The sequence below is a fragment of the Pelecanus crispus genome, chromosome 4 (assembly GCF_030463565.1).
Source record: "Pelecanus crispus isolate bPelCri1 chromosome 4, bPelCri1.pri, whole genome shotgun sequence".
Lineage (NCBI taxonomy): Eukaryota > Metazoa > Chordata > Aves > Pelecaniformes > Pelecanidae > Pelecanus > Pelecanus crispus.
In genome coordinates this window covers 31416742-31434851 of record NC_134646.1, presented here as the reverse complement: position 1 = coordinate 31434851, position 18110 = coordinate 31416742, and the positions used below count along the sequence as shown (strand labels likewise).

Below are 18110 nucleotides of genomic sequence, written 5' to 3'. Positions count from 1 at the left end.
TTTGCCCTGCTCCCAGCCCTAGCCAAGCAGATAGTCTTCACCGAGGTGGGACAGAATGGCTGCTTTGTCTCACCTTTTCAGTCTCTAATGTCTGCCACCGCAATAATGTAATACATGGGCTGGGGCTGCTGAAAGAAAGAGAATTTGGTACGGTAGGATATAGCAGGAACTGACATTGCATCCAAGTCTCTGTAACAAAGTAGCATCACTTTTTGGGATGGCAGTGATAAATCCCATGTACTTCTGCTTCCAGGAAGACCATTAAAAAGCATCTACCTCTGGGGTTGCTCACAGAGTTGATACAAGACAGTAGAGACAGTGGTCAGGATCTGGCCCCTGGCAGCAGCAGACCCGAATGCCCTTTTGTTCAGACAGAGGAGGAGTGGCAGCAACTCCTGGTTCTGCTGGGGCTGGAGGTGGGCTCCCCTGCTGAGAAATGTGGCTGTGTGGGCTCAGTATTCAAAAATGAAAGCTGAGGTGATCGATGAAATGGGGTAGAAACCACCAGTTACCTTAGTTCTTAATAATTAACTGGAAGTCCTTCAATGAACTTAGTACCTGAGTGTGGAATTTGGAATCTGACCTTTACTACATCTAGATAAACAGTGTGGCCGAGCCGGCAGCTCTCTCTGTAAGTGTCTGTCCACTCTCAGCAGCTCACTCCTTGGAGGCTCTCACACTTCATGCTGCAGTCGGGAGCTCGGGGGAGTCCAGCATGATTCTTCTTACCGTGCTGTTCCTTTGCATCATTTCCACCTACTCAGCCTCTGTTAAAGGTAGGTCTGTACTGGGCTCGGTTCAGCTTTTGGCTCAGCAAAGGCGTAACAAGTGTGTGTATGCAGATCTGTTTTGCATCAAAAATGATCATCTTTACTCGTCTGTCCTTGAGTAATGCAAAATGCATTTAGTAATCACAAAGGCTTAAGTGCTTGTAGCATTCATGTCAGTAGAAGGGATGGAGGAGACAATGTTTTCAGGTGCACAGGGCCAGTGGTGTGAGCCAGGAGACTGGGGATCTTGACCTTGCTTAGTCAGGACATGCTGTGGGGGCACAGACTTGAAAGGGACTATTCACACGCTCAAAAGTTAAACACACTAAATGCTCTGGTGGAGCAGAGCCAGGAAGTGCTCAGGGCTCTCCAGGTTTCAGCTTCTGAGCAGTTGACTCAGCTACCACTGAAGTCAGTAACAAGCATCCCATTAATTTCATGGGGAGCTTGCTCTGCAGTAAGTCATGAAAACCTGGATGTCTGCACAAGCCCTGGGAGCAGGGCTTTACTCAGGTGTCCTGGCAAAGGTCAAGGGTATGAAATCTGGAGACTGCCTGCTTCAGCAGTGCCAGTGTATGAAGCAAGGAAAGGTGTCTTTAGCAGTGGTCCTTCACGTACGAACTGACATTAAATTTAGAGGAGCAGCAACCTTAAAACATGAGCCAACACCTGGTTTTTAGTTTAATGAGGATGTCCTCATCATGGTGAGGAGCAGGAGGGGCATGCCATCCTAGGTTAAACTGTTAAAAACGCTGTAGAGGTGCTCTCATGGGTGCCTCCTCCTGCTCCCTGCGGGGGATCCAAGACACTGTATCCGTGTAAGCACAGAGCAGCAACCTTCCTCCCTACCTCCGTACCCCCTTACCACAGGACTTACAATGCAGAGAAGTTCGCAGGCAGTTCCTCTACTCATGAGTGTATTTCACGAGACTGCCAAGTAACATTTATGGCTAGATACTGATGTGCCACATTTCTGGTGTCTGCTCTTCCCAGCTTCTCCTTAATATCAATTAAGCAAAGCTGCTTCTTGATGTGATGTAATATTTGCTTGTCACTTTACATCAGCAGGGTTCTGAGCAAGCATTTTCTCATTAATTAGTCCTCCCTTCAGCTCTGTCAGGTCTCATCTCTCTCTTGTGCAGAGAGATTTGAGAGCTAACTTACTGTCCCAAAGGCCACTTAGGGCCTCAGTGACAGAGCTGGGATTAGGATGAGTGTTTTACCTTTCCACTAGGCTGTCCTGCCTTTCGGAAATATTGAAGGAATATTCTTTTTAAGTCAGCTAGATCAGCACACATGAAAGTTTCCTACTGTAGTTCCACCTGGAAAATGTTTTCAAAGAAGCGGATGGGGTTTGCTTTTTAAAGCTATCCGGTATAAGAAACTGTGGCAAATATAATTTATGAAGGTAGAGCCAGCAAGTAGTTAGAGACGCACATGCTGCGCATGCCATATGTATTAATAAAAGGCACAGGACTTGACAGCTGTCTCTACTCATGCAGCATAACCTTCTGTATTATACAGTATCATGATTTAATTATAGACTTGGCATGTTACCCTTAATGACAGACACTTAACATTACTAGTCAAACTATGTGTTATGCACTCCACCTTGAAAGCAGGCACTTCTGACCCCAAGAGAGCATGGCCGACTGCAGTCTTTATGTCCATCTCTCCTCCCTTCTCAGTCAGTGGGACATTTGCCATCAGCTGAAATGGCAATGGCTATGCAGGCAGTAAGGATCCCAGTGCCGTGCTGAATACAAAGGAAAGAGCTTCTAAAGGCAGGGGTTTTTTTAAGAAAGGTTTCTAATAACAAGGTGTAGGAATATTCCTTTTTAAATAGTACCGGTGTTTTCTTCATGAAAAATGGCATGAAAATTTAGTTATGCTGTTTTGAATACTGGTTCTAGGCAGTTACACTGTGTCCATGTCCCTCAGCCACCAATATTCCCCTTGCTTCCCAAACTGACCACACTATCCAATTGTCTCTCTTGGCTTTGCCCATTTCTACCGGGATAAGTGCTCCTTGGGACTGCCTTCAATACTGCCTCATCCTTGCTGCTTCTTTTATCATGATCCCCCACTGGCTCACCCTTTTCCATCAGTGACACCAGTCTTGCAACTAAAGGTGTCTTCTGTCCTGGCTCCTGCAGTGTTTTCCACATATGAAATGGTGAAAGCTTTCAGAACCTAATACTCTTCTAGCTCCCAGAAATACTTTGCAATTATTCATCTCTTCCATGACACTTGCAAGAAGCTGCCGTGTCATTTGCTTATCTGTTTCCTTCAGGAGGGAACAGCTCTTTTGTATGTGGGGACAAGCAGATGCTAAAAGGGAGGAAGAGGAAAGCAGCTCTTGCAAAAGGAAAAAAAGGTCTATGGGCTGAGCTGTGAGAAAGGGAAGAGGGTAGGTGAAAGGTGCTTTTAACTGAAAAGAGAGAGGGAGCAAACCCACAAACATCCACCTTAACTGTAAGACACGTCTCTCAGCACCCAGGATCATTTTTCTTGGATTTGTTTTTCCCCCCAGCTTTTATCTTTGGATGGGACTCTGTCACCTTCTGTGTTTAGAAAGCACCTAGTGGGTGGCATTCATAAAATCTCAGCCAACACTAAATCATTAGCACTGCCATTTCTGCTGCAAATGAAGGACATTTCGAACCAGGAAGCAACCAGCGCCAAGGTACTGCAAGGAAGCAGGGGTGTCGCTGAAAGGCGCAGCCATCTCTGGGCAGGCACTGAGTGCCCTCTGCTCTCAAGGGCAGTGTAGCTTCAAAGCTGATAGGAGTGAGGGGAATTGGGGAACCGGCTAGGAAATTCACAGTAAACCTGAAGGAAGGGTTATACGCCTCTTGGTGACTTTGTTTTGAAGCAGACACACAAGACATGCAAAACCAGACGAGCCCTGTCATGCCAACATTAATGCTTCAGCCTCCCTGAAAAAAAATCAATAGTCACAGCTTTGAGTTCTCACATGCAAACAGGCTGCTCCCCCTGGGATTACCAAACTTGCTGTGCCACATCTCCAGCTGGTGTAAAGCACAAGTCAGTTTAGTTCTGTGTAGATTTGCCAATTTACGCAACTTGCAGACCAGACTTGGTGGGGTTGCCATTTTCCTCAGGGAAAGGTTCTTTGACACTGACCTTAACCTACTGCTGTGACATCTGAGTGAACAGGAGAAGGAAGCTAGCAAAACCTTAAAAAAAGGGGGTTTTGGACTCTTTGAGCACTGCAGAATGTATCCGTACAGCTGTGTTGGAACTACACTGTGCACCTACCTAATTGGGATTTAAAATCTGAGAGTGAAATAAGAAAAGACTTTGGTTTTCCTTTTTCCCAGTGCAGTGATTTGAAATTTATTTAGCAGAGTCAAATAAAACACTGAGGGACATGACATAAATCAAGATAGCCTGTTGATTCTCTGCAAGGGACTTTGAACACACTGATTACATTACAGCATGCTTAAGAATTTGCCTGAGATGTTTTGATAAATTTTTCTTTTTTTTTTTCCCTGCACTTGTCATAAAACTGAGATGCATCTCCCTGAGGACAGCACTTTGCTTTTCTTAGATTAACACTGTTGTGAAGTTTTTGTTTCTGCTCTGCACTTCCTGAACTCCATGAGGAAATTCCCAATGGATTCAGCGGTGCAGCATTCAGGTCCAAGAGGCTAGTGCCGTGCTTCTTACAGATAGCACCTAAGGTCACTGTATGTGTATTTACTTTGCAGATGTAACAGCACTGCGTGTACAGCCAGCTTCTTCTCCCTTCCCTTCCCTTCCCTCTACAAACTGACTTCATCAGTTTTTCTTGTGTGGAAGAGACCTTTGTAGCCATCTGCACCACAGGAGGGAAGTCCTTGAAAGTAGTGAAAAGGGATATTATGTATACCCTTCATGACAAAATATTTAAAGGGTATTCAAGAAGAAATTGATTTTCCTTAGCCACAGGTTTTAGGGGCACGGTCTTAATTCCTGTGCATGAGGGTGGGTAGAGAGTTATAACACTGGTGCCACACATATCCCACATGGCTGTCCATGAGAGAAGAGAAAGAGAAGATAGGAAAGGATGTGGTAGTAAGTAGTTTCATAAAGGAAAAATGAAAGTCATTTTTATATTACAGATTTCATTTACACTAACAACTGTTAGTGTACACTAACAACTGTTCAGTGCAACTGAATCCCTAGGGAACAGTCTATCTGAGTTGTTGTTGTTAATGCAGATGGAAATGGCACCATGAATTCGGTATGCAAGTTGCATTTATGCTAGAATTTTGCTTTTATATCCCTTAAAAATACATCAGTTACCAGCAGAGGCACAGCTATGGGGACAATTACTTAGTTTAAAGAACAAGGGCTTAATTATTTAATCTAAAAAATATTTTCCCAATGTCTTCATTACATTCACGTGACCCCTGGGCAAGGCTCGCAATGGAAAGATTCCCAATAAATGTGCAAGAGATGCAGAGCACAATTTCTGTTGGCTCCAACAAATTATGTCAGTGCATTTCAAATTGCTAAGCACACAAATTGAACGATTAATTACAGTATTTTGGATTAATTTCTAATGCTAACATATCCAAAGTAAAGAATTTTACTCTCTTTTATTTACTTAAGTGTAGAGCTAGAACAAAGGATTTTGTGGACATTCTTAACTTAAATATATGAGAATAGTGTCAACTTAATCGCAAAAAAACCCTATCTGCTCCAGTGGGACAGCCTCTGTAATCAAGGGTAGCAGGATCAGTCCCATAAATCTTTCGTTGGCAATTAAATTTTTAATTTTTCTAAAGGTGTTTTTTAGAGAAAATGACAGATTATGTAAGTTAGTCAATTCTAAAACACTGTTTTTGCTTTCCAAACAGGGCACACTACTGGACCAAGCTTAAATAATGACAAGCTATATAAATTTGATTACTCAGCTGAAGTGTATGTTGATCGGGTGAAAGCATCACTGCAGAAAAGTGCAGGCTACCGGATTTCTTCTGGTGTGGATGTCAACCTCTTATGGAGAAATCCTGACAATGATGATGACCAGTTGATTAAAATTACGGTAATTAATGTCATCAGACAACTTAAACATGCTCAATCTTTTCTGCATTTATCTAACTGCTAATCTAATCTTAGAACACATTTTCAGAAGGTGAGCTAAATCTTTTATTCTTCTCTAGTCTCATCAACTAAACCCAGCTTCTTCAACAAGCTGATTCCTATAGAATAGGACTTATTATATAGAATATATCTAACATCGTAAGCCACAACTTCAGAATATCTCCTATATTTTGAAATTGCTTCATACAGCTTCTGTAGCTTCAAACAACTGGTGTGTAGGCACCTACCTGAGGGGCAATAGGTTGTCTGAAGTCCTCAGTTCTAGCTGCAAATCATGACATTTGCTAAATACAAACTGGTTTTGGTACTTAGCTTTACAGTGAGTTTTTCTGCCACTTACTTCGCCAGTGGTGAGTGCTGGTTTCTTCTGAAAACATAGACATAGTAATCATGGAAGATTAATGATCAGAACCAAAAATGAAGAAATAAAAAAGATGTATTAGGTGATTTAGTCTATTCAACCTACCCCAGGCCAATGCTAGACTGCTCTCTACATGATTTTTTTCTGCTTTTACTTTGCTAGATAAGAGATGTTCAAGTTGAAAATGTGAATGAACGTCCAGCTGCTAAAAACATCTTCAAAGGAAAAAGCACAGAGAAGATCATCAGGAAAGAATATCTGGAAGCTTTACAGAGGCCCATAGTTCTTGAGCTAGTCCGTGGAAAAGTAAGACCCTGTCTTTTAAAATTCAATCCCTGAGGAAACCTGAGATAAATATTTTCTTACAGGCTTGGAGAATTTACCAATCCACTATGCTCTCAGTGTTATTAATATGCCATCATGTCCTATCCTCCTGTATGAAATACAGTAGTTTAGAACAGACTGTAATTTACCTGTATGAGGGGCCCTTCCAGCCCAAGCCTCTTGTGTTGAGAACACAATACAGCATGGACCTAAACAGCAGATGGGCCACAAATATATGGGTACACATAGAATCATAGAATGGTTTGGGTTGGAAAAGACCTTTAAGATCATCAAGTCCAACCATTAACCTAACACTGCCAGGCCTACCACTAAACCATGTCCCTAAGCACCACATCCACATGTGTTTTAAATACTTCCAGGGGTGGGGACTCAACCACTTCCCTGGACAGCCTGTTCCAATGCTTGACAACGCTTTCAGTGAAGAAATTTTTCCTAATATCCAATCTCCCTTGGCGCAACGTGAGCCCATTTCCTCTTGTCCTATCACTTGTTACTTGGGAGACCAATGCCCACCTTGCTACAACCTCCTTTCAAGTAGTTGTAGAGAGCAATAAGGTTTCCCCTAAGCCTCCTTTTCTCCAGGCTAAACAACCCCAGTTCCCTCAGCTGCTCCTCATAAGATTTGTGCCCTAGACCCTTCATCAGCTTCATTGCCCTTCTTTGGACACGCTCCAGCACCTCAATGTCTTTCTTGTAGTGAGGGGCCCAAAACTGAACACAGTATTCGAGGTGCAACCTCACCAGTGCCAAGTACAGGGGGACAATCACTTCCCTAGTCCTACTATTTCTGATACAAGCCAGGATGCTGTTGGCCTTCTTGGGCACCTGGGCACACTGTTGGCTCATATTCAGCCAGCTGTTGGCCAGCACCCCCAGGTCCTTTTCCGACAGGCAGTTTTCCCCAAGCCTGGAGTGTTGCATGGGGTTGTTGTCACCCAAGTGCAGGACCCAGCACTTAGCCTTGTTGAACCTCATACAACTGGCCTCAGACCATTGATCCAGCCTGTCCAGGTCCATCTGTAGAGCCTTCCTGCCCTCCAGCAGATCAACACTCCTGCCCAACTTGGTGTTGTCTGCAAACTTAATGAGGGTGCACTTGATTTCCTCATCCAGATCATTGATAAAGATATTAAACAGAATTGGCCCCAATACTGAGCCCTGGGGAACACCACTTGTGACTGGTCACCAACTGGATTTCACTCCATTTACCACAACTCTTTGGGCCTGGCCATCCAGCCAGCTTTTTATCCAGCAAAGAGTATGCCCATCCAAGCCATAAGCACCCAGTTTCTCCAGGACAATGCTGTGGGAAACAGTGTCAAAGGCTTTACTAAAGTACAGATAGATGACATCCACAGCCTTTCCCTCATCCACTAAGCAGGTCACCTTGTCACAGAAGGAGATCAGGTTAGTCAAGCAGGACCTGCCTTTCATAAACCCATGCTGACTGGGCCTGATCGCCTGGTTGTCCTGTACATGTCGCATGATGGCACTCAAGATGATCTGCTCCATAATCTTCCCCAACACCGAGGTCAGGCTGACAGGCCTGTAGTTCCCCAGATCCTCCTTCTGGCCCTTCTTGTAGATGGGAGTCACATTTGCTAACTTCCAGTCAACTGGGACTTCCCTGATTAGCCAGGGCTGCTGATAATGGATTGAAAGTGGCTTGGTGAGCACTTCCACCAGCTCCCTCAGTACCCTTGGGTGGACCCCATCGGGCCCCATAGACTTGTGTGTGTCTAAGTGGTGTAGTAGGTCGCTAATCATTTTCCCTTGGATTATGGGGGGCTTCATTTTGCTCCCCGTCCCTGTCTTCCAGCTCAGAGGGCTGAATAACCCAAAACCAACTGGTCTTACTATTAAAGACTGAGGCAAAGAAGGCATTAAGTACCTCAGCCTTTTCCTCATCCTTTGTCACTATGTTCCTCCCCTGCATCCAATAAAGGATGGAGATTCTCCTTAGCCCGCCTTTTCTTACTAATGTATTTATAGAAAAGTTTTCTATTGTCTTTTATGGCAGTAGCCAGATTAAGTTCTAGTTGGGCTTTGGCCCTTCTAATTTTCTCCCTGCATAACCTCATGACATCTTTGTAGTCCTCCTGAGTAGATGTAGATATATGCACAATTGCTGTGTAAGACTTGTGCTGTTGACTTCAGTGAGGCCAGGATTTTATCCGAAGTCTGAAGGCAGAAAAGGCGATGCAGTTTGTCATGAGGGAGTTTATACCGAGTCTGTGAGGAACAGTGTTAATCACTTTAAACCCTTAGCAAATACTTTAGTGTCACTGCTTTTCCCACCTCGCTTGCTTGCTTATTTACTTCAGTGTCACCTGCAGTTTCATTGGTCCCAAGTTAATGAGCTTGATATTGAAACAGCCTTTCATGTTGTTCCTCTACTGGGAACTGTCTCCAGAAATCAGAAAAGAAGGGACAATGAGCAGGTGTGTCTCAGTGTGTGCCTGGGTTTTATAGCTTGCCCTGAGAGAGCAAACAAAGCAGGAGCACCCATGTCCAATTGCAGCTCTCAGGGTCCCAGTCTCGCTCAGGAAGGGAATCAAGTAAATCCATCTCCCCCTCTTTTTCCCTGAGGAGCTGCTCACTTGTCCCCTTGTGCTCAGCCTACTGCTCTGGTCAGGGAGTGGCAAGGCTTGAGCCATGGCTGCTCCTACCTCCTCTCCACGCTTCTTCACCCTCTCGTTGCTTGTAGCTGGGAGCATTAGGCCAAGAGCCTCCTCTCCCCTCCACAGCCCGAGCAAGTGGGCAGGTGGGACGTGGGCAGAGGGGCAGTGAGAAAGGAGGAAGGTTGAAGGTCACACTCCCTTTTCTCTTCTGTAGAGCAGAGTGAGGGCTGTGACACCCTATCCCGGCAGGATCTTTATCTCCTGCTGTAAATAGGCACTGAGCACATACCCTGGCCGCCAGCTCAGCCTACTGAATTGCAGCTGCTCTCAGGCCTGCTCAGGAACTTTCAGACTCAGCCTTGTCATCAGTTTTACACAACATAAAAAGAAACAGGACAGCACTGGCTCCCAACTGTACACATCCCTAAATGAGGACAGAGGTATCAGGCGAACACTGTCAAAATACATCTGTCCCCAGTACATTAAGCAGTTCACACGCTAAGATTGAGATGTAGTATTAAAAACTTGGGCTTTTTCTCAGGTAATAGGGTCTGTACACTCCTTTTGTGATTTCTCTGTAGTGTGATACTTTCAGCCCTGGCACAGTGATTTCACTTTCCTGGGTTGCCCCGAGATAACATGCTGATTGTACTTACAGTTCCTGAAAAAAGTGCACTTTTAAAGCACCTTGAATGCAAAGTGGAGGTGCAAAGTCTTGATACCAGAGGAGAGGCTCAAGCACAACAGTTGACCCATGAAGTGCAAAGGTTGTGATGTGTTTGACACGTTGTTTAAGTCATTCCAACTGTGGTTTACCTATGATTCATTCTGGGTTTTTATAACCTGTGATTAAAGTGCAACAGATATTATGTGCATGTGGGGAGGGATTCTGAGGATTATGCAGAAAAATGAGTGACTTGTGAAATTATGTCGTTTCCCATTTCCCTTCTAAATTCTCTCTAATTAACAGGCAGGAAAGATGCTCACTGCACTGAAACAGTATTTAGGTACAGCTAAAGCCTGAAACATGTTTGTAGTGTTATTGGCAGGCTCTGCAGACTCAGGAGTTTGCTTAAATAAGGACAACAGATGCAAATTCAGCTTCCCAATCAGGAAAAAATGAAGGAGTTTTCTAGAGGGGATCCTCACTATTCCTTTCTCACTTAACCAGATTTGTTATATACTTGGTTTTTATTCCTACAGGTCAAAACCTTCTACTCATATCAAAATGAACCTGGTTTTACTCAAAACATTAAGAGAGGCCTGGCTAGCCTTTTCCAGCTACAGCTGCACTCTGGTCCAGCCCACGAGGTATGGTGTTCTATTGGCAAGATAATTATCATCAGAGGAACAGGCAGAGCCTGGTCTGCCCTGAAAGGTAGACCTGTGGCTCCTGCTGACTTCAGAAGGAATGAAGTGTGACAGAAATCAGCCCTTTGCATTTGAGCTTCGGAACATAAAGACAGCCTTCAGAATATTTGGTGACACAAGTCAAGTTGCTTCAATTAACATAAAGAATTGGTGAAATCCATTTGATTTAAAATGCTTTTACCAACTTAGCAGATTTTGGTAATATACCAACTTAAACCAGGTCACTGTAAAAGAGATTATACTGATGTATAAAGTTGGTTGATTCCTAAGCTCGATTCAATGGATTAGGCCATTTTAAATCAGAGTATCCACACAAAGTTAGCAATGGTTTAGCTGCATCCATTTAACCTGCATTACATTGTTAAATGTTTACATCTGTTCACATAAGCAAAGCTGGAATTTAACTCCAATTCATAAGTATTGTGCCAACTGCCAGGTGTTCCCTAACATTTTTGTTTAAACAGACATTGTTACTTTCCTTCATAGCCATCTAATGAAAAGTATTCCTGCCTATCCAAAGCAGATACCTTCAAAACTGGCAAACAAACCCAAACAGAACAGCATCTCATGTAAAAGATTCCAACAGTGGAGAAAATAGTTCATCTTTGGAAGGTGTTCCAGGGTCCCAAAGATAAATTCAAGCAATTGTCCTTTTTTTCAAGGTGGACATATCTGGCAAATGCAATACTACTTACCATGTGCAGCAAGATCAAGTGACTAAAATAAAAGCCCTGGACTCCTGTGAAATAGAAAAAGAAGGATTTACCAGCCACAACAAGGTATGATTTCTTTAACAAAATAAAATCTGTTCTGCCCATTTAAAAATACATCCTTAATAGCTACTACTAATTTTCTCAAAAGTCCTTTCTTGCATTACAGAAAGCAAATTCTACATGTACATTCTGTGGTATTACTAGTAGACATTTCATATGTAGTACCATGGGGACAATAGGGAACGGATTCTCCTCTTCTGCAAACCACCTTGGCTCAGCTGACATTAAGTGCAAAACACCAACTCTCATAATTTTTGAATCCCTTCCATAATACATTTTAGTTTCTATGCAGATTTACAGCACTATTGTCCTGGCTGTACTGAATTTTTAATCAATGTAAGGCTTCTTTTTCTTTGGAGGAAAACACTATGTACAGTCACAGTCATAGTGACAATTGTAACCTTTTTCCCAGCTGCTGTCACAGCATTTGGCGTACACAATAACTGCTGGCAAGATGCTGACTCCTGAATGGAGCCCTTTTCAGGGCTTTTCAGACTTGCCTGAAAGTTCAAAGGCTTCCTGAATGCACAGATGTAATATTAGGAGATGTGCTGTAGAGGTAACTGAAGCCCTTGGTGGTCCCTCGCTACTAGGAGAATGCCTTTCTAAGTGGTTACTGCTGAGTGCAGGCTGGACGCGTGCTGAAGGCTCTGGGATTCTCCACATCAGAAACTGACCTTTCTCAGCTTAGGGAAGTACAAAGGTAGCACGCGCTTTGTTAATAAACCGCCTTAACACACTATGACTGAGTTCCTGATTTGCACACTTGCCACAGAATTCATCTTGTTTACAAACAGATCAAGGAGGGTGGCTGGCTTTGCTTCCTAGATGTGAACATGATAATCTTATTTACAAAACGTTTCCCTGGAAAAGCTTCTCACCTTACTTAAAGTGTGTTTTTAACTAAATGTAGTACCAGGCATTTTCTCAGTTACAGCCTGCTCGTAACTTCGTCCCATCCTCCCCCCTCTTTTTTTTTCTGGTATGTATTGAATTTGAAACGCATGTACAGAAGTCAGTGACTTCTTGTTGCAGAAGGAATTCTTGAGAACCTGGAAGATCCTGGCTTGTAGGCTTAGCTTGAGATGGTGCCAACCCACATGCACCTTCCTCTTTTGGCTCTATTTCATTATGAGTTTTGCCCTGATGTGGAACTGTGAGCTCTTTTCCTATTCTGTTGTTTATTGATCAGCCCTTTTTCTGGTTTATTTTTAAATTATTTTCAGATTTTAGATGTCAGTACAAAAGCCACATCTGCCACAGTTTATGTGCTGGAAGATGGTTTCATTAAATCCATTAAGGCAGAAGAAAATTATGTTTTGCTCCTGAATTCCCGACGAAAAACAGGTGCCAAAATAGTTTCAAAGTAAGTTGGGCAATTTGACTGTCATTGATAGTAGCAGGACTAGTGGTTCAAGTCACATTATATGTGTATGTCTTATAGCATCAAGATCTAAGGCTCTAAACTCTCAAGGTAAGGATTTAGGTCTCTTTTGTATCCGTATGGTACCTAGTCCAACTTTGATTAAGGGCTCTACTGTACTGCAAATAATAAATAATGACATTCATAAGAAATTAAATGGAAACAGCTGGAATTGGCCAAAACATTTTAAGCAACACATTACTTCTGTAGGTGTTCCATTTCTGTGTCCTCTCATTTCTTAAGAAATACTTCAAATGGATCTCCATTTCTAGTATGTGAAAGTTCAGAAGTATAGAAAACAAAATCTGCTGTATAGAAAGTAAACAACAGTGAAACCTAGATCTGTGTTAGACTCCAGACTCCAAAACACTGAAAGTTTACAGATACTCATACAAGATAAATGATTCAGGCATCTCCTTAGTATTATGATATTAAAAAATGTACATTCAATAATCTCACTTTCCAGATCTTATGAACAAATATATGAAACATTTCAGAATGTATATGGTTACTGAAGGCTGTTTACCAGGTACTATAAGTCCATACTTTAGAAAGTCTATTATTTAGGTATTTTATGCCACATACCTCTAGCAGTAATTCTGCTGGTATCAGTTACCTTAAAAAAGCCATAGACTTGCTATGTTCTGAACATTTTAAAATGAGACTTCATAAGTCTGTGTTCTGTATTTTTGGTCTGTGGAGGGTTTTTTTGTTTCCTCTTGCTGTGATTTCTGCATTTCTGCTCTAATGGCTGAGCTCTAACGGTGTCTTCATTCTGCACAGGCAGAGACTGGAACTGAAGTCAGCACAAGCTGGCCCTGGACTAATCGCTGGGAAGCAAGTCGCCAGTGTTATCAAGACCTTGGACTCCAGTTACGTTGCCGTGCCACTAGTAGCAGAGCCGGTCAAATCCGAATGCAAGAAGTGTCCTTCAGTAAGTAAACACAGGCTTCTTTACCTGACCAACGTCAGGTCGGTTAGCTGAGCAGAAAAAGTGCGAAAGAAGTTTCTGCCCAAGCACCCCACTAGGAGAGGTCTAACATATCAATATAAAATATGCCCCAGAGTGGGGAGCACAGTAGTGATGCAATGGTGCTCCACCACACAAGGGTGTTTTAAAATCTACCTCTAAAAGTACCAACCTTTTTGCTCTCTTTCAAAGATTGAGTGCAGTATTTCTCAAGACCACTAGAAAATACGACACCCTTTTGTTTTATCTCATCTTTGCCAACCTTGAGTTGGCAGGAGCTTACTTCCTCTGGGTAATGGAGTGGGAAATTACTTTTAAGATGGTTGGCCAGTGTTTATAAACAATTCTGTCATGGAGGAGCTGAGCTGCTCCTAGAAATTAAAGGTAGTTAGCCATTCCTTAGGCAGGCTAAACATTTGTTGTTAATATATCTAGCCTCTTCTTACTGCCTGACCCTGGAGGAAGTCTGTTATTTAAAAGACTTTGTAGGTATTTTATAAATATAGAATAGGGCTTTAGTATTCTTGGCAAGTCCAATACTGTTCTCATTTTTTCCCTGGAAAAAAAAAAATGTTGTTTTTTTGTATTGAAGACATCTAAAGACTACTAAGAGCTTGGCACTGTAAATGCATCATCTTTCGTTTTACTGATGCTATTCATCATAAACTAATATAAATTGCTACAGTGATTGTTAGCAAACAGCTTTAATGCCATTATTACCATTGTGGAATGAATTTAGCAGTGAATGGGAACATTAATTTAAAGATTATTATTGTCTGTTGGTTTTTGATAAGCAAGATAAGGCTTCTATTCAGCACACATAATTTTAATCCTCCAGAGACGCTCCTTATAGCACAAATACCTTACTATATTGGAACTTGTTGTAGTTATTTGGAAGTAGCGTTGCACTGTAATAATTTATCTTGTCTAATGCTTGTTGAGCCGCAGAGAAGATAAAAAAATATGTTGTGGGAAATGAAAAGGAATTGATGCTGCATGCGTGCTGGAGCAGTTCTGAGCACGGAACATCAAGGGATCTTAAGCAGAGCAGGGACAGGTGCTTTTTCTGTGACTCTGACCATCAGGGCTTGTGCTGACCAATTTGTCACTTGGAACCAAGTTTGTCATAATAGTTATAGAGATAATTTCCAGACCAAGATAACAAATATAGGGTATAATTCCAGAGCACTGCCTGGGGACTGAGCTATGTCATTATAAACCTAATGGCACGATGAGAATGAAGTCCTGCTTTCTCACTGTATTTTACAGTAACTGCTATGAAAAGATGGGGTCTATAAACAGAACACTGTATCCAAAGCAGCAACATAACATTTGGTACTTATATATCATAGTATACATTAATGCCATGCTGACATGGTATGCCCTGAAGTTTTACGTTTTCAAAACCCTTTTTAAATCATAACAGGTCTTATCTCTGTCTTTATGAATTTGGTAGAATAACCATTACTATCCCCACTTCACAGATGGTAGCACTAGCTTCTGTGAGGTTATGGCCAACATTTACATTTAAATTTAGACCTATATTTCTGTGTTTAGACATCATAAAGCATGCTTTCTTCAGAAGAGCTCATGGTTCTTACATTTTTTTTACGCTCATGGTTCCTACAGGAACGGATGCTTGCCCATTCTGAAATTGAGGTGCTTTTGTTCTGTCTTGTGCAGCCAACCTTTGTAGGTTGGTAAAGCAGCTGCCAGGCACTGACATTCAAAACCAACTCCTGCTCAGTTTAGGACCTCTTGGTTTGGCTTGAATTTTCCTAGAGTGCCCACAAGAGCTCTGGTCTGATCTCTCTGTCAGAGAGACGGATATTCATGTCCAAGCTTGGCTGAGTTGCCATGTGGAAATGCATGCATCTGTGCCTGAATCCTTGAGGTATTCAATCCAAACTGCCTGACATTCACATCAGGAGAACGAGGCCCCTTGCAAAAGTCAACTGGGAATGCTGGTTTTTAAAGTCATGGTCACTGCAGGCGACAGCAGCTGCTCCTTGTAGCAATTGAATTGTTAGAGCACCCCCCAAAGAGGAAGACTTGGTCTCCGCTCTTTTTGCTTGAGATGGCTCCAGCTCACATCTCCCACCTTGCTTGTCTTTAAGGTATGGGCTAAGATGACTAAGAGCAGCCCACACAGCTGGGCTCTGCACAGGAGAAAATACAGGATTAATGAAGCTAGAGATTTTTTGCCAGGCTATGGTGCAACTTCAACAGGGGGAATAGAAAGTGCCCCATATGTTTATCCAATTCAGCTTATAATAGCCATACTGACCTTGGTGCTAAGCACTAATCACCAGTTGAGGTTAACAGACCCACCTGTGCCTCAGAACATGAGCTCCTCCCAGCTGGTCATTAATCCCCAGGAAATATCCTATGTCTCAATCATTGTTGCCTAATTATTGTTTGTTACAGTTGATGGAAGTTGCACTCTGTACTGCTAGATGACACTTCTATTTGCCGGCAGGTTCAAGTGTTATTGCCTAATACAAAACCTATGAAGAGGGGAAGTATTTTAGTAAAGGTCAAATGGGTGCTAGTGTTAGTTCCCACTCAGGAAAACTGCAGTAAACACTGCTGCGAAGAACAGCTGAGTTTTCACCAAGCAATGTTCTCAATAATTTGAGATAACAGAGGCAAAGGCAAGTGAGAGAGGAAAGGTCAAAATACCTGCACCAGTTTCTTATGGGAGTGTATCTGGAAGGACAGATATATGTGCTTTGGTACCATGTTGACTCATTCAGGTCAAAACCGAGGTGTGTGGAATAAATACAGCAACAACATATGAAGAAGCTGATACCTGTTCTAATACCATCCTACCTATCATTCTGTACAATAACCACAAATCCTTCCCCATCTTATGCAGGTTTATTAATAAGAAACGGGAATTACTCATGGGACATTCACTCCTGTTCCACACAAACCAGTTACAAAATTACCATCTTCTAAGAAAATATTATTAACTTGTGAACTGGGGATTGTGCATCTTCCACTTAAAAAAAATTACTTGGGAGAAAATGAGAACAGAAGGCAGACACTGCATTTACCAGAAAGTGCAGTAAATTCGCAAGAGAGATAATTAATTTTATTCCAGTTACAGTCTAAATAATGATGTTTTGTTCCAAAATAGATTGCATTTAAGGCAATGTACATTATTAGGAAAATACTAAAGTGCTGGAAGAGAGACAGCTATAGAAACATTTCAAAGATACTTGTGCCGGGTTATAATAAATTAAGTAATACTTAGCTAAATAATCAGCAGTCTATTTGATTTCACCTAATTTGAGCAATTACTTGCTCACATATCTGCATTTAGTAAGCCTGATTTTGAGAACTGAAACCACGATCTGAGAGGTTTGACATACTGTGCATTATTTTACAGCTTTCTGAACACTGGAAGAGCATCAGAGAACATATGTATCCTGAAAAACTTTCCAAAGCTGAAGCAGCAAGAAGCTTTTTGTCCTTCATTCAGAACATCAGAAAAGCTACAAAAGAGGAGATACTGCAGATTATTAGAAGTGAAAATAAAGAACTTCTGTAAGTCATAATGAACAAGCTTTCAGAATGTTTAAGTTACTTAAAACTGCAGAAGGGAAAATTGCATGCAAACAAATTCAGTTCTACTGGTGATGTCCTAGCAATGCAAACCCAGTATTCAGTACTATCTATAGGAAAAGGATTTTTTTTTTTTTTTTTAAAGCCATGTTTGGTTTTGTAGTACAATATATTTGCAGCACACTGTTCAGCCACCAAGATTGTATCTACAATGCAAGGCAAACATGCTTTGTAGCTTACCCAAAGGTTCTGATCCAAACTGCTTGTTTTGAAACATTCTATAACTTGTTCTTGACTTGCCCATTTTCCTTCAAACAGAAATACAGCAAAGAAGGGGATAGTTCATCCCTGGATATTGTCCTAATATTAGAGTTTGGGCATGAACAGCGTGTGCACCTAGACTTGGGAGTTGGAAAGCATTTTTGAGTCCTGCCATACAGTCAGGAACTTTCAGACAAATTATAGCAGTTGTTAACAATAGAGATAAACCTGAGAGTAACTCAGGCAGCATAGAAGCCTGTTCTGTAGTTGCCATTTTGTATGTAGAAATAAAACACTTTTTTCCATTTACAACCTTGTCCTGAACTTTAAGACACTCTGGATAGTTATGGGGTTTTAATACTTTTTTGATCCTATATTTGCATAAATTCAAATATTATTATCCATGGATATGAATAATTTCTGCAGTTCATCTACCATTTTGAGGTGGAAGAATTCAGGGACACAGTTTTTTCCAACAAGAGCAAAAAATTCTGTCTCTTACCTGCAATGAAGAGATATTTCAGGACATT

General features: G+C 41.9%; 1 protein-coding gene across 1 annotated transcript in view; it reads left to right on the top strand.

Moving 5' to 3' along the window:
- The first annotated feature begins 598 nt into the window (after window positions 1-598).
- MTTP (microsomal triglyceride transfer protein) overlaps window positions 599-18110 on the top strand; it is a 29558-nt gene continuing 12046 nt past the window's right edge. Inside the window, exons 1-8 of the mRNA XM_009483361.2 lie at window positions 599-776; window positions 5639-5826; window positions 6409-6552; window positions 10416-10523; window positions 11246-11362; window positions 12583-12722; window positions 13563-13713; window positions 17144-17301. Of these exons, the coding sequence (XP_009481636.1) occupies window positions 716-776; window positions 5639-5826; window positions 6409-6552; window positions 10416-10523; window positions 11246-11362; window positions 12583-12722; window positions 13563-13713; window positions 17144-17301 (1067 nt within the window). The 5' untranslated portion in view covers window positions 599-715. The remainder of the gene's footprint in view (window positions 777-5638; window positions 5827-6408; window positions 6553-10415; window positions 10524-11245; window positions 11363-12582; window positions 12723-13562; window positions 13714-17143; window positions 17302-18110) is intronic.